Source organism: Antedon bifida, chromosome 10 (assembly GCF_963402885.1).
Source record: "Antedon bifida chromosome 10, ecAntBifi1.1, whole genome shotgun sequence".
Taxonomy (NCBI): domain Eukaryota; kingdom Metazoa; phylum Echinodermata; class Crinoidea; order Comatulida; family Antedonidae; genus Antedon; species Antedon bifida.
The window spans coordinates 6,980,250-7,004,598 of NC_136235.1; the positions used below are offsets into that span (position 1 = coordinate 6,980,250).

At 31.0% G+C, this 24,349-nt stretch overlaps 1 protein-coding gene across 1 annotated transcript in view; it reads right to left on the bottom strand.

Annotated features, from left to right (window-relative positions):
- Window positions 1-2,049: 2,049 nt before the first annotated feature.
- Window positions 2,050-24,349, bottom strand: part of LOC144853614 (serine/threonine-protein kinase ULK3-like) — a 39,707-nt gene continuing 17,407 nt past the window's right edge. The window contains exon 15 of the mRNA XM_078711346.1: window positions 2,050-2,956. Within this exon, the coding sequence (XP_078567472.1) occupies window positions 2,940-2,956 (17 nt within the window). The 3' untranslated portion in view covers window positions 2,050-2,939. The remainder of the gene's footprint in view (window positions 2,957-24,349) is intronic.

Consider the following 24,349-nt stretch of genomic DNA (forward strand, 5'->3'; position numbering starts at 1 on the left):
TAAGTGAAGATAATTCAAACGTGCTTAAGTAAACATTGAGCATTTATGAAGTACGTATTTGTTAGGTTTATAATTTGAAAAAAGACCGGGATTGAGATAATATTAAGATAATCTATCAAAAGAATTGTTTAACTGATTTCTAGTACTCCAAAACAAGCCTAAATAAGTAGGCCTACTGAAAATCTTAAAATTCTAAACCAAGAAAAAAAAGAGAGAGAGAGCCATTATGATAGGCCTAAAACGTTTTCTACATTTGAGGTTTATCCCGAGGATGGCATTTATTAATCTTTTTGCTTAAGTTTAAGAAAATTGCTTAAGTGAAAACTTTGGTAATATTCATCAAAATCATACGTTATAAGAAAAAAAATATTAGCCTATAACTGTAAACAAAGTTAAGATGTTTTTCGTTTGTTGCTATAAAGCACGTTATAAATCGATTCTCTCACACGGCAGTTTTATGTCAAGCGACGGTAATAACATGGCCGTCCAAATCACTTTTTGTGGCACTGCTAAAAGACCAACCCTTTACCTTTTGAATGGTCCATTGTGCCTATCATTTACCATTCGACAGAGAATATATATCCAGCACTACAAACTTGAGTTTTGTGTAAAGGAATTATTGTACATCGACGTTTGTTTTTATAACATAATTTAATATATATACATTCAGATCAAGTTGTCACCCAAGTCTAAGCTTAAGGGTATTGTCACTTGGTTAAAAAGAATGTGCACTTGTACATTAACGATGTATTGTCCCCCTGAAAAAATAATTCTTAAACATTTTTTGTTGAATATACCGGTATGCCATTTTAATGTCACCTAATGGATATATCCACTTAGACCAAAAATTTGATCGAAAAAAAATGTATTTACCTAAAAAACAAAACAAAAAAATTGGCTGCCTGCCAATGATTTTTTGGTTGCATTGAACCATTTATTTTGTCATTTTATAAGTGAAAATTAGTGTTTTCCAGTTTTATGATTAACTTTATTAAAACTACAAAATAATCTATTCAAAGTCTGATTTTATTAATCTTTATTTTTCATGTTTTTGGGGGACAGTACATTTTTAAAGTTTAATATATCGCCTAGACAATGGAATAAGCGCTGTGTTTTCTATTTACCATAGGCTAATTATATCTTAAATAAAGAATTAAAATATATAACCAGAATTTAATTCGCCATTTTGACGAATTATGGGTGATCCATGTGATAATGTTACCAGCATTTAATTTTTTAAACAAGAATGTTTTCTTACAAAAAACGCCGCTCGACTTTTTGACGCAACAATGTTATAGTCTGAAATGAACAAATTCCTAAAAGTCTAAATTAAACTATAGTTACTATTCTGGGGTAGAGGCTTATTCCTAGAATATAATTATATTAAGTATCAACATTTTTGTCAAAAGTCAATATGAATTTTTCGGGTGGCCGCTTACGGGAGGTAATTTATCATACAAAAAAATCTAATTTTTAGTAAAAAAAAAAGTGGCCGCGGTCGTTTACGGGAGGTGGCCGCTTACGGGAGATACCAAATGCGCTAATTAGATAGGAAGAAGAAACAGGCTTTTCAAAGTGCAGTTTTAAGGGAGGTGGCCGCTTACGGGAGGTGGCCGCTCACAGAGGGTGGCCGCTCACGGAGGGTCAACTGTAATAGCATAGGTGAAATTGGTATGATGGAAATCATCAACATTAAACATAAAGACGAACATTTCGACAGATAATTGTCTGAGAAACAACATATTAAAGTTTGAAAGAAAATTGGATATATAGAAGCGCGATTCAACTGGCCATATGATGACGTCACAATATCCAATATTCAAATACACGGTGTAGGTAAAATAAAAAATAAAAATGGTGGTAACCCATGAGAAAGATAATTGTCTGACCAAGAAAACATATACAAATTTGAGAAAATCTATATCAATGTTTCTTTCAAACATAAAAATAGAAGTTCAGAAAAAAATATGACAATCATACCAAATGAAATCATTGGTAACTAGAATATGAACAGATAACACAATTAATAACCGATTTTAACATTTTTAATACTAATAGTATAGGTGGTCTATATTAGCGATATGCGAGATATATATATATATATATATGTAACATACTCCCAACATATTTCTTATTAATCAAATAAGTAATTCCTTACATAATCAAACTGATAAGAAAAATAAATAACTCTTTCAATCAGAAACTGTGAGACATACCAGACAAATTGCCAAGAGCGACAGAGACCATTTAACAGGCTTGTCTTTTGAAAATCATAGGTGTGCACTCCTCAATACATTCAGGGGTGCTGTAGGTGTGATGTTTGTATTTTCGTGTATGTTAACCAAATTAAGGCGTGTTGTAAATCGCACTCCTTAAGGGCAGTTTAGGAGTGTGTTAGGTGAGTGATCGCACTCACTCGCCTTAAAAGACAAGGCTTGATTTAATATTTCGTCCCATACTGAAGATACAGACAACTCAAGACTTTAATAAGCTTGTGAGATCACCAATATATAAGTATGGTTGGTTGGTATATATAATAGCAAACAAACTTGTTTAAAAGTAATATAATTAGAAAAATGGTATATTTTACATGAAAATACTCTATATTATACAGTTTCACATACCTTTCAATTATATTACAGTTCGAGTGTAAATTAATTGTTTCTACATATCCCTACATATTTTAAAATAAAATAATATGATATTTACATACATCTTAATTATTTCAGAATGTAAATCACAAAATTTAACTTTGAACATTTATGCAAAACTGCATATTTAATGCAAAAAATAAATACAATTTTAGTATACATTAATAACATTAAAAAATTTCATAATTTACATATTGCAATGTACAGACCAATAGGAATGAAGCTGTATATTGATATTTGTGCAATATCATGGGTTCAAACTTTCATTGCAGGTGTTGCAAAACTGCACTACTGTATAACACACCCTGAAAAATATAATATCAAACCCATTATTTTAACATGTTTTAACACAACACAATTTGGAATTGCAAAGTGCAGTGTACACAGTTTGTGTGTGTACTTTGGTTATGGGCATATAGGCCCATTTACACTAGGACGATAATGATTGACAATAAATATATAAACATGCATTTTTCTTACATAAAACAAAGGAAATCTACAAAGTTTCCATTCTGGAACAATATATAATATTATTGTTATCAAAGACAGCATATGGTTATCTTATATTTCCAGAATGAACATTTTTTCGAATTTATTTTGTTGATTTCATTACGTGGGTCCTCTTCCAACGATGCAGTTCTTCCCCATATATTTAAAACATCTCAAACCAAAACGATCACAAAGATGCAAGTTAGATGGGGACTATTTGGACATATATTATTAGGGCTAAAGAAACAAATACAGCAGTTGACTGTTACTTCAGGAACACTAAAATGACCAAATTCAGAGGGAAACCAGTGTGAACTTTACCAATAACATTGAAAAGGGACCTGAAAGCACTAATATTATCAGATCCAACTACCACACTACCAACACAATTCAAAACTACAATGGACCTACAGAAAATAAAGAACATAGCATCTGACAGAATAATTTGGAGAAACTTCACAGCAGAAACAAGCAGAGGGGCTGAGGTGGAAAAGGCAGAAGACTATTTGGCTGAACAGCGTTAATGGTGGTGGTAAACATTGGAAACAAAATACAATGTTGACAAAATAAACATAAGTAGTTGAGACAATTATATACTAAAAAATAGAAATGTTAGTGGTAAACTGGGCACCACATCACACTCAACCCAGTTACAGTTTATTCATTCACTACATGCTAACTAACCTAACCTCTTTTTTCACTCTCCTTGCTCCATTCCTTTTCTTATGTGCCACTATTTATTTTTATTCTACTCAACTTGCAACATCCTTTTCTCAAGCAAATACCTTTTAAGATATTAAAATCATAGGGCAAAAATAAAATATGCCCTCTTTCCCTCTCTTTATTATGTATTTCGGTCAGTTTCAGTATGTCTGCTCTCTCTTCAACTATAGCTACTCTTAGTATCCAGGCCATTCTTTCTATACAAACATCTTATTTAAAATATAACAAATATATTTTAGAGAAACATAAAAACACCATACATACATCACATTTCTTATACTCAAAACTGAATAATGTGTAGTTTGAATTGAAGAAATGCAAGTATGTTGAATAAACCATTATGATTTACAATTATTGAATTGAATAATTAATTTAATAATTCATAATTCTCATAAATATGGGATTGTTAGAATGATGACATGCAAATCATGATGTATGGAAAGCTGAAACAGGATTTTCATCAAATTCACACATATATTATATAAAGATGACAGTAAACTTTTATTGAACCTTTCATGTTGAACATTTGTCAAGAATCAGGAAATTTGTTTTATAAAAGATCCTTGATTGAAATCATGTGTTATCAAACAAATCAATAGTTTCCCATGTTGGTGTCCAGAAAATAGAGGTAATTCATTGATACCTTATTATTTGCTTGCAAGAGAAAATGGTCCAATAAAGGAAAGGACTGGGACTATCTTTATGAAGTCTGATGCTTTAAATCTTGAAAAAAAAAATCAATTCCAACTATTATATTTCTTATTACTACAAGCATAGCCATTTCAAATATTCAAATACAATTTTAGCATTTTGAGATTTGATCTTGACCTTTGACCTTGAATCCTAACAAACTCGCACTCATTCTTTCTTATACTGAGCTGTATCCCCACTCCCCTTACCAACGTTGAAGACTGTGCAATCCCTAATGTGAATAATACAGGACAAACAGACAGAGATTTGGTGAATATAGTATGATTCATGAGATTGCTTATTTGATTCTCGGCCACTGGTGACAAATATGTTTATGAAAGACAAAAATTAAATTAAAAAAAACATAATTTTCATAAATGTAAAAAATGTATGCAAAATAATCATGGCTTATACATGACAAAATGCTAAAATCGTCATGGTAACGGAAAACTAGATATCATATTTATCATTGACAATACCCATCAACACAATATCAATCTTCATTTATCATACATCACAAAGGACTTAACCTGCAGCAACAACTACACATGCAGCATTTAGCAACAACAAGCATGTGTGACTATTTAGGACCCTGGATAAACTGTATGCAGGTCCCTGGGAAACACTACAACTACATCATTTAACAACAAGTTTATAGTAGGGACTCTATTTAATTGTCCCTGGGAAACACAATAACTACAGTGCAACATTTACTATCAAGCATGTGTGACCATTAGGACCCTGGATAAATTGTATGCAGGTCCCTGGGAAACACTACAACTACACAACATTTACCAACAAGCATGTGTGACCATTAGGACCCTGGTAAAATTAGAAGCAGGTTCCTGGGAAACACTACAACTACACAACATTTACCAACAAGCATATGTGACCATTAGGACCCTGGACAAGTTAAAAGATGGAAAATACTATTAAATAAGTAAAACACTGAAGAGAAGAAAAAAACAAATTTGTTTTTTTTTCTTCAATAAATAAAAAAAAAATTACATGAAATTTGTTAAATAGGCATATAGTAAAATATTAAAATTCACTAATAATTTTCATATATAGTTATGATTTTATATTATATATATATTTTTGTTGACAAAATAAACATATGATAAGTAGTTGAGACAATTATATACTAAAAAATAGAAATGTATATATTTTTGTTTATATTATATATATATTTTTGTTTATTTACCTCCGCCAAGGAGGTATATGTAATCGATCGCGTGTGTTTGTCTGTCTGTTTGTTTGTTAGCAGGATTACTCAAAAAGTAATTACAAGATCTTTACCAAAATGAATATACAGATAGATATGTGGTAAAGGACCATTCCATTTGGGACCATTTGGGACCATCGTCTTAATTTTGCTATCTTAAATATGCATGAACTTTGCATGGAATGAATATTGTACCACAATTTAATTACAACTGTCCAACTTGTAAGGTATACAATCATTACAACTAAAACAATATTAACAATAATATGACTATTTATATTACTATTTAAATAACTGTAAACTTTGTTTTTTTTCCACACTTATGTTTACTTGTTTGATTATAGACGAAACACCAAACACCACTAAAAATAGTGCTTTTTCTATACTGTAGTTTTTGTTTACAAATTGTTTTTTATTTTGAAAATAATATTTATATTATATATATATATTTATTTATATTTATTTATGTGGGGTGATAATAGATAATACTAATAGATATTGTGAAAGAGATAGAAACTGCTTTATTTGTTATTTATTATTTTTTAAGAGATTTTACTGACTAAAAAAAAAAATCTGGGAATATTACTATCACAAGATTGTTAAATTTGGGAGAATATTACTATAGAAGGATGATCATAGGTACAGTAAGGTAATTAATGTACATTTAATAGAAAAAAAATGCATTAACTATGCTTTTTTACAATATTTGTTTTTAGAGATTGTGAATTATTATCACATTAAATTTCAAGTTTTCATCTATTATTACCACAATACATAAATGTACATGCACTGACATTCAATATCACTTTTTTAATGACTAGACTAATGACAAAAAAGTAAACATAGCAGACAATGTTGGCTAGATATTTAGTCTCTGGTGGAGCCACAATATTAAGTGTTGGTTCATTAACACACCACAAAGGCAATGAACAGGAAAAATAACTCACAAAGAGATGTGATGTTTAAATACATGAATGTTTAATAATGTGAACGTACCTAGTAAACCATCGAACCTTTTACTGTGGGATGATGATGATGATAACATGCACAAGTAAAACATCAAACAAATTATAATATTATTGAAATATTCTAAAACTGCTGTAGTGGTATACTGAAGTAAAAAAAATAATGTATAAACAATGAGCAGGAAAATATACAATAAAATCCCTCCTTCGTGACATCCTGTGGGATCACTTTTTCATGAAATGCGGGGAAAATAAAATCTTACTAAAGGGAGACCTGGTAAGGTGTCTCCGTTGGGGTTATACTAATACTATAGGCTTGTTTTAATAATAATTTTTCTTATTATCCAACTAGGTATTAGTTTATATAATATTTATACAGTCTGAGACAAAATCACTAAATTTAAGTGCTAAAAGTATTGTGACAAAAGGTGGTTGCATTGGCTAGTATAGTGGTGCTTTATATCGTATGTTTATGACAGGGTTTAGCCCTAATTCATGCCTGTGGAGCAGTTTTGCTATCTCCACAGCAGAAACTTGAACCCCTCCATTTAATGAGGTTCATACTACCCTTTATACTTTTATTCTATAGCCTTATTGCATATAGTATTATTTTTTGTAAATAGATGTGACCAAATTATCTTCTTCTTCTGGAATAAGCATTAGCATTTATAGGACATTTATAAAATTCAAAAAATATTATTATCATCAAAAATCCTTTTTTCAGGTTGATTATAGGCAATATGCATTGTAATGGGAAATGTATTAATGCGAGGTTGAATAGCCACCCACTGTAATTAAGGAAGACATTTACAGTATGAACTCATTAATTGTTTTGCTATACAGAGAAAGAGCTTCTTGTTGTTGTGGGTGAGCTTCTTGTTGTTGTGGGTGAGCTTCTTGTTGTTGTGGGTGAGCTTCTTGTTGTTGTGGGTGAGCTTCTTGTTGTTGTGGGTGAGCTTCTTGTTGCTGTGGGTGAGCTTCTTGTTGTTGTGGGTGAGCTTCTTGTTGTTGTGGGTGAGCTTCTTGTTGTTGTGGGTGAGCTTCTTGTTGTTGTGGATGAGCTTCTTGTTGTTGTGGGTGAGCTTCTTGTTGTTGTGGGTGAGCTTCTGGTTGTTGTGGGTGAGCTTCTTGTTGTGGATGAGCTTCTTGTTGTTGTGGGTGAGCTTCTTGTTGTTGTGGGTGAGCTTCTTGTTGTTGTGGGTGAGCTTCTGGTTGTTGTGGGTGAGCTTCTTGTTGTGGATGAGCCTCTTGTTGTGGGTTAGCTTCTTGTTATGGGTTAGCTTCTTGTTGTGGGTGAGCTTCTGGTTGTGGTGGGTGCGGCTCTTCTTTTTATGGGTTAGCTTCTTGTTGTTATGGGTGAGCTTCTTGTTGTTATAGGTGAGCTTCTTGTTGTTATGGGTGAGCTTCTTGTTGTTGTGTGTTAGCTTCTGGTTGTTGTGGGTGAGCTTCTTTTTGTTCTGGACTATCTTCTTGTTGTGGGTGGGATTTAAATTTAGTTCCAATGTGGATGCAATCAATCACAAGCGGCAGAACATTGTTTTTTTTTATGTGGACAAATTACTTGAATTGCCAGATGCATATAAACAAAAATTAAATAAAAATAAACAAACATTTTGAGATGCACATGAATAATGTTGAACAACATTTAATTTGAAAAAGCTTAATGATTTTAAAAGAACTTCGCCAAAAAGGAAACAAAATAAAAATATTTTACATATTCTTCATCTTAGATATATGCAAAAGTGTAATATAGTTTATAATTTAAATGTAATATTAAAGTGCAGTTATTCCTTAGAGGATTATGAGATAATTAAGACCAATTGGCAAAAGACATACATAATTTAACATTGAGCATGATTAGCTAGCAAGGTGGGCAAATATTATGTTAATATGCTACTTATGGTTGATAATGTTTCTGTTCCCCACACAAAGCTAACCATACATGATTGAAATTGCCATCTGTTTATAAGGTTCAAAGATACAGTCTTGATACTGGGAGGGATATAAATGGGCCTTTTTTGACGGCTGAGACAATTTGTACAGCAATTAAGTTTGCCTTTGTTTAATCCTGTCACCATCATGGGTTTTTTTAATGTTTATTTGTGTTGTATTATCATGTGTTTAATTGACAGCCACATTCAACATCTTCCACAACCATAAAACACCCACCCAAAAAACTGAATACTTTATTTCTTATCAACCTTTTAACTTCTCTTATGAACCAGGTGTCAATTTACACGGACGAGCGGTAAACGGTAAGCGAAAACAAAACTCTATGTTATTTCTTATTACCTTTTAAACAAAATGCGGGGTGGACGGGCGGTTGAGTGGAAACCCGCTCAGGATAGATACACCATCTACGTGGGACAAGCACAGTTTTCCACCTACTGTTACCGCTCGTCTGTGTTAATTGACCTTTATTACAATCATATAAAAGCTTTTTTTTTTCATAGTTTTGTTTTGTTGTTTCTTATTCACAAAGTCAAGTTTTTAAAATGCAATTTAAATAGTAGGGAAGATTTGAACCTTTAGGAACACAGAATTTATAGTAGTAAGCAGAAGTCTTATTCGGAGTTAAATAAAAGAAAGTGATTGATTGATAAACAAGATTTTAACTATATATAATTGTTATTATGTGCCTTTTTAATTGTATTTAACTACTGTGTGGAGTAGCTTTGCATCAGAGAGTTGAGTAATTGGTCAGATATGTTATGGCATAACCAGTTTTATTGATAATTTAGGAGAGACAGTGTATACAATACTGTATACCAACTTGTTTGGTATTCCCTGGGGTGAATAAACCTCCTTTTTAGGTACATACAAAACTCCTACTCTGAATCAAAAAGATAAACATTTTCTTGACAATGAGATTGAATTAAAATAACAATAATATAAAATTATTCTCATTTTTAATTATAATGTTTAAAGTTATCTAAGACAACAATATTATTATTATTAATAACAATAACATTTCTTACAAAATTATAAAATCAGATTTTAGATGTTTTTATAACAGTTTTGTAAGCACATGTGGGAGTATTGGTGAATAGATCTCTTATTTAAAATGTCCATTTGAAACACATACCACTATGTCATCTTTATAGAAAATAATTTAAGAAAAACACAAATTTATAAAGAATATGAATTCTTATGAAAATACTTTGACTAAATGGAAATAAACAAAAGCTAATACAAGCCTGTGTATCAGGCACCTATTAGGCCACGGGGCCTTTGTTCTTTTCCTCTTTGTTCAGGGATTCACTTAATTTTATCCCATTCACAGAGAAGCTGTTGACTGCAGCACATTTTCTATGACCTGAGGCATTTAAGTCCTGGTTTCTTTATAGGAAAAAATACTGGACAGTTACTGAATATGAAATAGAGTTAGTTTTGACCATCTGTCTTGTAAAATAAAACCGTCGTGAAATATATATTGTAATGGAGATGGCAGGAATAAAAACACTCAATAAAAAAAGAACAATACCACTAGAGCAGTTACACAAACAAAGCAAATACACTGTCACACACATGTCAAACTAAATTGTCTAGTTGCAGTAATTATCTAACAATATCAAAACTTTACATTTCATATACTAAATGCATAACTTAGAAATTTGACAACTGTTTTTATTAATTAATAAACAATGACAATATTTTATTAGAAATAATTTATTTCCTGTTATCAGAAACGCCTGTACTAATCTTGAATTTGACCCTTAGTACTAAGCTGGGATTGAACCCTCAGTACTGTAAGCTAGGATCAGAAGCCTTGGTACTGTACAACTACAACTGATACTAGGAATTGAACCATTGGGACTAAGCTGGGATTTGAACCTTTGGTACCTTGTGCTAGGATATAAAGTCTTGTGCATCTGTAGGAATTGAACCCTTGGGACTAAGCAATGATTTGAACCCTCGATACTGTATGCTAGGATATGAAGTCTTGGTGCATCTGTACAGTAGGAATTGAACCCTTGGGACAAAGCTGGGATTTGAACCCTCGATACTGTATGCTAGGATATGAAGCCTTTGGTGCATCTGATACCAGGAATTGAATCCTTGGTACTAGGCTGGGATTTGAACCCTTGGTACTGCGCCAGTGCGCCCTCACGGGCAGGCGATGTTTGTTCATTGCTTTGATTCCCATGTTGTTGTATTGAGTTATTATTGAGGGTTATTAAATTACATTATTCGCATTACATCGGTCTATGTGTGATCTGTACAGTTGTGGCATATAAACCTTCAACCTTATTGGTGTGGTGGCAGCCAAAGATATTCGGACCTAGCGCTTAAAACCAGTGAGTTATTAGTTGTTGAACTTAGGCCCAGCCTAGCCTCAGACCATAATCTACTATGTGATCTCACTAACGCACAGAGGAGTACGACCAGTCAGCACATATCTGGTACGATGGCGAACATTAACAGAGCTGTACCTTCTACCTTTTTGGCGCTATGTATATTAAGCCTTAGCACCAAACTGGGATTGAACCATTATTTAAAATTCTGGCAAGAAACCACTACCTTATTACCACTACCACTAAATTATTTTGACAACATTATTATTTTGACACTTTGAGTGGTGAAGAAAACCTGAAGAGAGACAAGTCTTTAAATTGAATAAATTAAATTTAACCGGATTAGAAGTGTTAACAAGTAAACCATCATACTAATCTACCTCGCTACATGATGGTGGCGAAACATTGATTAATGCAAGTAAACATGTAATACCGGCAATATTTCATGCATGACAGAACACCTTAAATGCTGAAATAAGTGTTTTTTGGTTAGGCGCCTTCTTGGAGAAATAGCAGTAGCTGAATTCTGCAAAATGACAACCATCACAGAAATGATTCTTATAATCTTAAAAAAAAAAATCTTTTAGCACTTGGAATCGCTGTTGTTTGTATATTTGTTGATGTTTCGATCTTTTTGTTTTCTGTATATATATTCATTGTTATGTATTTTATCTGTAAATTGATTTTATGATGCTGAAATTTAAAAAAAATCAAATCTGACTAAACCAGAAGTTAAACTTTGTATTATTGGATCTAATCTAATCTTCTACAAAATACATAATTATTGTTTCTCTAAAGCACCTTTTAAATTAAGTTTGATCTTGTAGGGTGCCTGTGTATTATTTTAATAAAACATGTTCAATTATTATGGCAACTTTATGTAAAATGCAAAATGTTTTGCTTTATTATCAGTACAGTACATTATTCTAAACAGAAGAACAATGTAACAACATACATTGGAAATAAACCCAGATGAATGAATCAGCAAATTCTAAAAAGGTCAGAATTTATCGATTTATTGACTATAATATTATAGTACATTGTTCTATATATATTTAATTGCGTCAATTTATACAACATTATAGTATTATAGCCAAGAGGTTTAATGCACAACTTGTAATTAGAATGCTTTTTAATCAAATCTTTCATTTATATTCAGTGTCAAAAAAAAGAAGAAAAAAAAAAACACATTTGAATTATAACGTTGATCTTTATATTCTAATATAGCACTGTTCTAATAATCATTAAAAAAAAATTAAAAGAAATTAAAAATAATAATGTTTTATCATTATGAAAATGATTTGATTTTTACTCAATATGAGCATCAATTAATATCAAAATACTATATGAAAATCCAAAGGAAAATTACTGAAAAAATGACAATGCTGTGGGTATCACTATCAGCAGTTGGATCTCTATGGAGATACAAATAGAATAAGCAACAAGCTAAATCAAAAATACTATATGAAATATACATAGACACACCTACACACCTCGTACAAAGATGAGGGTAAACCAAATTGATCCTGTGTGACAATTGAGAACTAAGTGTTCGTGAGAGTCGCGATCTAATCAAAGTTGAATGGTACAATGAAAGCTTCAGTGGTCTATAGGATGTCTGTATATCAAGCAAAATATTCTGGGTTTGAACCTCAATTGAAGCAGCCTTTTTCAATCTCACAACTTTCCTTATCTCCACGGTTGATAAATTAATTAATTTTCAGTATTTCACTTATAGGCAGTTTAGAGTTTTGTTATGCTTGTGAATTTCTAATACTATAGCAACTATACATGGCACACAGAAATATAGAAATGACAATGTTGATACCATACCATGATCATTACTTTAAATTGTAATGAGACACAAAAAAGTTGCTTATATTATATTTTATATAATTTATTTATGTATATATTGATACTGTATTAGTAGGAATTTTAAGTAATTGATTTATGGTTTTCACCAATCTATTTTACTTATTTTATCTTATTTCGATTCATGAAAAAAAAAAATTATTTCAGGAATAACAATATGACTCCCATAATGTTGCAGCCGTAAGTTTTGTTTTCATCAATACCAGGTACTTCTTTGTAGACCATGGGTGGAGAGAGGCAAATGTATGTAAAATGTTGGTTGGTTAGGTTAGCAAAATCATTTGCGTTGACCAACTAAAGTCATCCATTGCAGTCCATTTAATTTAAAATGTATAGCTTTAAGATTTTAATGCTCATATACGGATGCATATAATTGAATGCTAGATTTTCCCATAAGTGTGAAATTCATGCAATTATCAGTAGACTCAATGCGTAAAATCTGTTGAGGTATATACTAGAAAGCCTAATTTTTTAAACAAAGGAGATACGTGTTTTTGCCTAATTGGTTTCCTTTTGATTCTCCTCATAAAATATATGCGTACATTGACTTTACAACAGATCAAAGGTCAACAAACTGAGTAATACTGCTAAAGGCACAGCACATAAATATTTAGATTTTTTTCGGTAATTTGAAAATCTGTTCTGTTATATGTGCATTTGAATGAATGTAGATGTAATAATATTAGATGTACATAAAGTAAATAATACTAGTAAATGATTCCAAGAATAATTTTGTAATGTAAATATTAATAATTAATAAAAATAAAGAAAATATAAAATAGTAATATTAAAGATAAAGAGAGAATATGCCTATAAAGATAAATCTATCTGATTATGTATGCAATATTGTTAGACAACAGAGGCATTGTTCATTCTAGCTACCTAACACTCTATACAAAACAAAATGTAAATAATAACAGACACATTAATAATATTAATATGGCCTCTCTATTGAGCCAGTCTTTTACATTGAAAAGCACTACAGTATTTCATTTTTTAGGTGGGGAAGCTGTGGTGAGGGAGAGACTGTATGGAAATATGGACATTGTTATACGCTTGCTATTTTATACTACAATACAACAACTCTTCTATAGAACTTCTCCTTTATAAAAGGGACATTTTTAGTTAATAAATTAGAGGAAATATGCTTTACTTCAGCTACTGACAATTCCTACACCAATTCTGGTTATAAGGGGACACTCCTATTAAAGGTGTATATGAGTTCTACTATATTTCTCTGAGTCAAGATAAATAACTAATTTACTAAATGGAAGCAGAAGGTATATTTAATCAGTAGCCATACAATCAATTCTCAGTGAATTTATTTAGAACTGATTGAAGCAGAAATATGTAAATCAAGATAAAATAAAGATTACTGTATTCCATAGTTAGCCAATCAAATGAAAAGAATATTAAGATACATCAGGTTATGACAGATTTAATAAGATTATCTCATTTTTACAGATATTTTTTAAAGTATGCACAAACAAAATCTTTATACTTTATCGTTCTTACTGTAAGTTTGAAAACATTGTCAAGGGACATTACAGCTGTAGCAATTGTTAGCAATTACAGTATCTTTATACCAATATCAGTATTTGACGGTGGAACTAATAACGGATTGTTTATAGTCAATTTCCATGGTTGTAAAGATATAAAGGACCAATAATCTATAAAATAGATTTAAAATAGATAAAATCATCTTTCAATTTCTTTTATTTCGGAAAACATTTTTTTCTTTAGTTTAAATAAATAATAAATTCCTGCCATCATTGTTGAGGACGTATCTGTTTAGTGACTGGCTTAACTTTGGCGTCCTATTCAAGTGCACTGGATTTAAAGTCTCTTAATAGCTTGAATTTATAAAAGCAAAATAGATGTTTTTAAATCCGTACTAAATACATAAGATAAAGTTAAATGGTAGTAGAAAACAGTTGTTAATGGAGGTAGCATTAGAATTACCATTGAGAGTCGCACATGATCTTAGTGTAATTTAACACAATACGAATAAATCTATCGATTAAATATGACTTGTTCTTCAAACAAACAATTAAAATGCATGATGCAAAAGCGTGACTGGAGAGTACAGCCCACATCAGTTGCCTCCTTTTAAGGTTTCTTATGATTGCAAAAAAAAAGTTTATTCTCTTGAAAAAAAGGACACAACCCCCACCCTTGAACAAGCAATATGAACAATGACTACAAACAGATCTTGTGTAAAGTACAAGGAAAACAAAAACAGTATCAAGAACAAATTCATAATAAAAAAATAAGGGTGATTTAAGACGGTCTTTTCAGATCATACATACTGTACCACGCAGAAGAAAATGGAAAAAAATTGGAAAGGAACTGACCACCTTACCAATATAAAATGCCCATATTTAAGCTTAGAACAGCTTGCTTCCCTACATTGAGAATTGAGCACAGGAATGATCACCTTTAACAAAAAATGGTATTTCCAATATGACCCATGGATGTTAATCAACAACAATTAATTAATATTTTATTCTTTAATATTATTTGTAGTTTTTGTAGTTATGGTTGACACACTTCTCATACAAATCTAGCTGTGGCGCCTTACAAATTAGTGGCCTCAAAACCAGTTTTGAGTCGTGGCAATTATAATGTTGATTTAAAATTATATTACATCTGTTGGCTTATTGTATAATAACAGTTAATAACTGTCAATAATAGCATAATACCTTTTAATATGTTAGATGAGCCAACTGAGTATTGCTAAAAGGATTTTTAACAAAAGTGGGCTTACTTTGCAATACTTTCTCTACTATTTCTGTTGTATAATAGTAATTAAAGTTGAATGTTAATGACCTGTGACTGTACAGAATGCTAATTACTAAAGAAAGAAAAAAAAGCATGTTATTACTAATAATGAATGAAAAGCCTAAAAAAATACACCGTTAGCTGTAAGAATTTAGGAAACAAGGCCATATACATGGCTGCAGTCACGTGCTCAAATGAGTTAGTGTTTACCGACCAACTGACCGACCAACCGACATAGTGAGCTGTAGAGTTGCGTTGCACGCGATTAAAAAATGTTGTAAAATAATTTTAAACTGGTTTAAATACTTCATCGCGAACCAGTTAGCAGGGCAGTCATACATGATGCACCAAGCCATGCAACATGCTGTGTGCATGTGGGTTGAATTCTTTTAGGTACAATTTCGACTTCCAAAAGTATCCAGATTACTTTCAAATAGTACTGCATGTTCAACTCAAGTAGTGTGAATGCAATTTTGTGTAAAATCTTTATTTATTTATTTACTTTTTTATTCAGTTCACAACCAACAGCGATGAAATGACCAATAACAGGAGACCCTATTTTCTTCATTAGAAAAACACACAAGTGTTTATGTTTTAGGATATTCAGTGCTACTGTGTAATTATTACCCTGGTATTCAATTGACCAATCATAGGCCATTATTTGAAGTATAATGCCTGGTAGCGTAAACACAATTTTTTTTAAACAGAGTTTATAATGTGTGGAAGCAAAAAAGTATTATAAAGAGCGATCAAAATTGCAACATGGTAAAAGTACTATGTATTTGAGGTCAGTTGTTTTGATTGTATAAATAAATATAGGCCTTTAAGTTTAGGTGATGATTAGGATGCATTCAGTGGTTGTTATTACACAAATATATACAAATTATACAAACATTCTTGTTAAAAGAGGGCGCAATATGGGGATCATAAAGTAAAAGCAACACAAAGTGCAACTCAACTGACCAATCACAACACGATGGATCATCCATTGTTTCATTATTGGTTTCAATTACTGGCGTTCTAGTGGGAACGAATCTGAAGGTGTAAACAAATCTAAAACAAAGAGTATGATAACATACGCAAGTAAGCAAAACTAATAAACCATATAATTCTATCCAGAAAATTTATAATATATATATGAAAATTATTCAAATAAAAAATAAACACTATGCAAAGACACAACTCAACAAGACAGATGATAATCAGAAAGTTTGCATCTGTGAAATCATTTCTTTAAACAATATGCAAATGAAGTCTTGAAAATAAACCGTTGCATTCATGAAATTTGTTTTTTAAATATGCAAATGAGAGGAAACAAAAACAAGATTTGCATATTGATAGTTGCGCTCTGTTTGAAATAAAACCCATTATGTAGGGTTTAAATATTCAGCACTTAAGCATAAGACAGTCATCAAATGAGCATCAAAATTTGTCACTTTGTAACCTTGGAACACCACATTTTATCATATGAATATAACTATAATGGCATATGGCAATGATCAAAACACATTCAGTTCAGCCAACCATGAAGAACTGAACCAACTTCATCCAACCTAATTAAGAATAGCTGAACAAAGCAGGCAAATCAAGAATTTAAAAGGCCTATTGAACAATGTGTTTGGAATGTTTAATTACAAATAATAATTATGCTAATTGGCATCTATCATGATGAATAATAACAATTGATTGGAGCTAAATAAATAATGCAATGAATACATCGTGCTTTAATCATTTTTTTGTGGAATTTCATTGTTATACAAATGTAAGGTAAAGAATGATTGGTCTAATTTGTAATCAAGATAAATTAAATAGAGAATTATTTATGTCAATTAAACTGAATATCAAAGATTATGTACTGTAATATATACAGTAAACCATTTGGTGTCCTATAATAGTGGTGTCTCCTAAATATAGGGTTGGCTGTAGTAATAACATATTTGCTGCTTGTTCATTTCAATTGTCCTCTTAAAGATGTATTGTCCCCCTGAAAAAATAATTCTTAAAACATTTTTTGTTGAATATTTTTATTTAATGTAACATAATAGTTATCCACTTTGACCAAAAATTGGATCGAAAAAAAATGTAATTTAAAGCAAAAAATGGTCAAATTGGCTGCCAGCCAATGGATTTTCGGTTGAATTTAACCATTTATTTTGTCATTTTACAAGTGAAAACATAATTTGTTTTAGTTTTTATTTTCTATGGAACTGATTAACTTTATTAAAACTACAAAATAACATATTCAAAGTCTGATTTAATTAATCTTCATTTTTCATGTTTTTGGGGGACAATACATCTTTAATAGGATGTTATCTGAATAGGTTTGGCCGTTGTGTTAAAACATGTACTGTATTGACGTTTATTCACAGCAAGGTGTTTTATGGCGTTTCCTAAATAAAGAGTCCCAAAGAAGGGTTCTATTCTACTGTATAAAGAAATCATTATTACACATTAAGTTTTCAGATAGTTTGATTTTTGTTGGTCTTTTGTTGAAAACTTCACTCAATCCTGACAATTCATTCATGTGTTGGTTTAACATTTTTTTTTAATTGAAGGTTTTTATTTTAAATTATAAAGCCAAGTAAACATTAGACTTGAAATTTACAATGGATAAATTGAAGTTTTTAATATTTCTCCATGGAATATATTTGTTAATATGGTATAATAAATCGTAAGATTAAAAATGATATTACAAATGCAAAACAACTGCAAATTAGTTTTCAAGTCCTTTAATTTCAATTCCAACCTGTTAACCAACCTACTGTACAAATCAGCCCCACGCATCCACCTTACAGAAACCCACACACCCACCCACAGCCTGATAGTTGATATCCAAAGGTGATATACACAACACAAAAAGAATTAAAACATATAAAATAATGAGCATAAAATGTATGTTTTTTCAATAATAATGGGGGCTGTATCCACTAATGTGGTAGATGCATTCCATACAATATGACATGCTACAAGAAAAACATTAAAAACACAGAACAATTTATTATAGGCCACATATTTTAGAAATAACTGATTATAAATTATGAGGTATATTGCCTAGCTTAGAAGCATGCCATATGTTTAAACATATGCTTAAATTTCTCCGATTTTCAACATTTCATAGAAACTGTAGATGCCGACATAAACAAACGCAGTGTACTATTTACTATAACATCACTAATAATAGCAGAATACATAAAATAAAAAGCAACTGAAAAAAAAAATTGTTTTACCACCAAAACTATGAAGCAGAGTATCAAACCCATGCCGAACTAACATCTATGAGTTTGCTAAAATGTATGCAATAAAGTTAAATAATTGATTGTATTCTTGGTAGTATTGCAATTTACTTTATTATGTTCAAATTTCATACAAATTACATTTTAATTTAAATATTTGAGTTGTATTGTCACAATACAGATCCATTTCTTTTGAAATTAATATAATTTCAATTTATTTTTCTCGTATACCAGGTCCAGGAGGTCTGTCATACCTAAGCAAGCTACACACTAATTGATCCTGCGTTTATTAGTCTTTCTTCCAGGCTAGCAGCTAATTAACTGGCCATGCTCACTATTTTAATTAATAAGAGGCCTAGCTGTTGACTGGTGAAATTATTTTAACAAATCAGCAAATCTGTTAGAGGCCTGGAGAAAGTGATAAACTGGCAACCAGCGGAATGCTGTGCCATCAACCCTTACTCCTGTTCATCAGCAGAATAATAAACAATGTGTTGAATGAATTTCAATCTTCATTAGAAGCAAAACTCCAATGTTGATAGGGATGTTAATAAACAAAGTTAATTGTTGAGAGGTCTAATGATTATATATCGGCCTACTTTACTGAAAATTGACATCAAACATTAAAATACATTTTTTTTGTTTAAATGATCCAAACTCCAGTAGTAACTATTTAAAAACCAATAACATTTGTTTTTGTAATTCGTTTAGCACAAATATTTATTTATATTTCTATTAAAACTAGGAAAATATTCACTAAAACCTCTTACAAACCGAATAAATGTATTTTCAACTCTAAATTGTATGAAAAAACTATTAAAAATATATTATGTATATAACATAATTTCTTTCACAAAAATTAGCTACAAATTTGTATATACAGATTATATACAGTATATAGACATATCGTTGTTGTAAAGAAATACTCCCTAAATTATTTAAAAAAAAAAATGTGTATATACAGTATTTAAGATTTTATATTATTGACATTATATTTTATGATTTTTTTATATTTGAATTATATATTTTATCTTCTTTATGGGTTGCTGTGTCACTGGGGGATAAGAGGGAAACACAGGCTCTTGCCATACGCATTCAGTTCCCTTTGATCTGTATTTTATACTTGATTGTCTTTGTATGCCTTTTTTTGGCAATAAAGAATTAAAAAATTAAAGCAAAATAAATTGCTTTTAATTATATTAATTTTGTTTAGGATTATCTTTGCATTTTGAGGTTAGTTTATAATACATATACTGTGACTTAAATACTTTAATAATAAACACAGGACTGGACATATCTGCATTTTTATCTTCCCTTGCAATTTTTATGCAAATATGCATTCTGCGATTGCTGGCTTTATTGCCTTCATTCTTTGATGTTCTGTACCTTAAAACGTCCCTAGGGATCTACAACATGCCAGTATCAGTATTGCACTTGTTATATTGTTCTTGATTATTCTATAGATGTGTAGGCGTAAAGTGCTATTGTTTGGGATCATTTGTAGAAGTAGCAAGTCCTAAGCAATCACCCCCTCTGGCTGCTCTATCAATTGCCAAGGCTGAATCTTTAATTATTAAACACAAATTATTGTTTGCTAAAGAAGGATGAAAAGATCTTGATTGACTACAAAAAGCAAGTGCCAGCTGTCATGTTATAATTAATACAAAAATAATAACTTTAACAGCAGCAACTTATTGTTAAAATGATTTTAAAATAATAGTATTATTTTAAAATAATTTTAATAATAAGTTTTTGCTGTTATAAGTTATTGTTAACATGATTTTAAAATAATAAACATAATATTATTATTTTTGAATCATTTTAACAATAAGTTGTATTAATTATAACATGACAGCTGGCACTTGCTTTTTGTAGTCAATCAAGATCTTTTCATCCTTCTTAGCAAACAATAATTTGTGTTTAATAATTAATATCCTTGATTTATTATGTAAAATGTTGTGAAACTTTAAGTGCTGTACATACAAACTCAGAACAAAAAGAAGCTAAACACAAACCAAATTATAGGGATACTCCCTTGTCATTAACTAGGATTTGATCTAAGTTGAACTCTAGTTGTGTCTTGGACGCCTCCTGCCCTATAGTTATAAAACGCTTTACAAGAATCGATCGTTAGTGAACATTACTTTTTTGTGAAAACAATCAGTCCAAACAAGGCCATATACATGGCTGCAGCCGCGTGCTCAAGTTAGTGTTTACCGACCAACCGACCGACCGACCAATCGACATAGTGAGCTGTAGAGAATGTTGTATATATTAAGTTTAGGAAGGTACTGCAGCCCTTATTTATTTAAATATTTATTTTTCAGTGTTTAGGGGCTGAACTAGATTAGTTCTGACTATTTTTTAACCCTTCCCATATTATGTTTTATATGAATGTTTACAACTTATTTTTGGGTAAATAAAAGAAAGCTTTACTATGTGCCATGCAAACACTAAAACAATAACATAGTTTATAATGTTATGTCAAAAGCATAACAATGTTAACAATAAACATACAGACCACTCACTGTGATTACATTTACCTATAACCATGTTACTAAAGACTTTCACCTTCAGATCTTTAATTGATTGAAAATTTACAAGCAACACTTTATGTTATTAACATTTTCCGAGATTTAAATGAAATATATGTCACGTTTCAATGTCGTACGTCTTCGAATACTTTTGTCAAAATCAAGGTAGGTTGAGGACATTCTTCCGTATAACTGATCCTCGTATTAAAAAAAAATCAGACATGTTTTTGTAAAACCTTTTAATGTAATTTATTATTAACTGTCACGGATTTCGCCGAAAGACTCAATAAAATAAAATTCATCATGCATTTTTTTTAATGAAAATTTACAAAATTTGAATTCAAAATAAACCAAAGAATATATATCAAAAGAATGAGCAATGGGCTGGAGATTTTCCTGTAACTCTTTTATTGTCCCATTATATGGTTGGGCACCATGCACATCAAGATGAAGACAGAGTATATGCTGCAGGGACAACACAATATTAGACTCATTATTGATTTGTGAGGGCTCTGTTTTAGCTTAGGACTTTGTTTACAAATTAGTAAATTAGCTTGATTTTTTTGTGAAGGTTTTATATTATATATAATTGCAAAATATATATTTCTACTTACAATTTGTCCTATCACAGTATTACAAAAATCACATCACCAACTTGGTAAAAGGTTGTACAATATATTATCATAGAATGTTGCATACTAATTAATAAATATTGTATAAGTCATTCAGGTTGATAAATCAGTTACATAGATAATGATGTGAATTTAAATCTGAGGTCATCAAAAGGTCACATAAATGGATCAAGTGTGTTTAAAATACCTATGCTATGATAACAGTAGCATTTTGTAGATCCTCTTTAAATAACATTCATGTATATTTTAATTAATTCATATAACTAAAACATGAATTAATGGGTTTTTTTTCTTAATAACTCACTAGATTGAGTTGCTATATTACTAACCGTAGTTCATAGGAGATCTTTTGTTATTCAATGAGAAGTGTTCTAATATAGACATTCTGTTTGTCTTAAGGGGAAGGCCCTGCGTCATCAAATCTATGTTTTTTATGCTAGATCTGCTCGCAGCACTCACTTGCACTTTGCAGTTTTCTAGAATACGGTATTTATTTGGCAACAGAAACAGGCCCATAGGGAACAAAAGATAGAATTGTACATCCTTTCATTTTATTTTAGTTTGTATTTCTTTTCTCTTGGACACATGAGTGCCACTCTCGTTTTAATACAATTATTATGACATTGGTCAAGATTGCTTATATTACAGTCGCAGAAAAATAAACCATACTGGTCATATCATGCTACAGTACTTAGCCAGACCTTGGTAACCATACTTACAGTATGTTAGCTAACAAAGTCAACAAGCGTAGTTTAAGTCTGATTAGACAGCGTAGAGTAAAGTAATTGTGGTGTCTAACTGGGCAAGTAATATTAAATTGGAGAATAGTAAGTATCACTTAGTATCCAAGGAGTAATCACTTGATTTATGTATGGCAAAAAAAATTCATAATTAAAAATGCTCTTAAGAGATACCAAGCAAACATGGAATGTTTGAGTCAGTATAAACACATTGTTTACTCAACATACTATATATTTATTGTTTTTGAAATGATGGAAATAATTAAGTTGTTTTATAGATTGAATGCTTGTGTCAATTTTTATTATCATCAGAACTAAATAAATGTTAATATACTGTATGTGACATTTAATATTATAGTGTACTGGCATGCTATAGTTTAATATATTACATAGCCTATGTAAATACGTGAACGTGATTGGTTGAAACTGCATCACATGACTACCGCTGCGAGGATCGTAAATCGTATATATCCTCGAGAACGATGATATTGACTGAGTAATTTTCGCGTAATTATCGTGTCCCTGTCATTAATCATATAAATTCTTGAGTTCGATGATATTGACTGTGTAATTTTCGTGTGGCAACACTCACGTTAAACAAAAGTCATCTACTGGATCTTAAACTCGCGATGGAATTGTCACGCCATCACAAGACAACGCTTCATGCGCTGCGCCACGGAACTTGCTTGAAGAAAATAATCAACTAAACTATTTAAACTATGCATACATAGCGCCCTCATTTGTTATTAGTCCTCCCTAGATGTGATGAAAGACCATTTGTGATTGGTTAATACTCACAGTAGTAACCGGTACGCGCGCGACGCACTGAACATCCGGTGATTCGGCTCGAAGGAAGACGACGAATTATTATTTATTCGGCCTATGATAATATTATTATTATTAATGTAGGCTTATTGACGGAAATTCTTCTGTTATTATTTAAACGACATAGGCTAGTGAATATTTTATTGCCAAGGAATCATTAATTAGTAATTATCTGTATATTATTCTTCGCATGGTAAGGTGTCTTACTCTTAGGCAGCTTGTTTACATACAATACAAAAAGGAGGCCTAGCCTAGCCTAGCTTCACCCGACCCAGCAGACTTGTTCTTGGCTATGTAATATAACAGATATTGCCTTTTATATCGGTAAAATATAAGTTTTAACATTCCCTCGGGATGATATTATGTTCTCGGGGAATTATATATATCCCTCAGCTGCCGCTTCGGGATATATATTCCCTCGAACATAATATCATTCCCTCGGGGATGTCAAATCTTATATTTCACCTCTAAGCAGGCAATATCTGTATAATACTACTTTGTTACATTTTGGTTGTTGAGTTTGTTATGTTTATATTTGGCCAAATGTGAAATGGCTCAAATAAATAGGATATTGTATATTCATCTTTAACAATTCATTAACTGTAGACTATCGTAGTTTAGTGATAATCTACTTGCTTAATCACAGTGTCCTACAGTACTGTAGGTAGTGATTCTGAAACCCAAACAATACGCA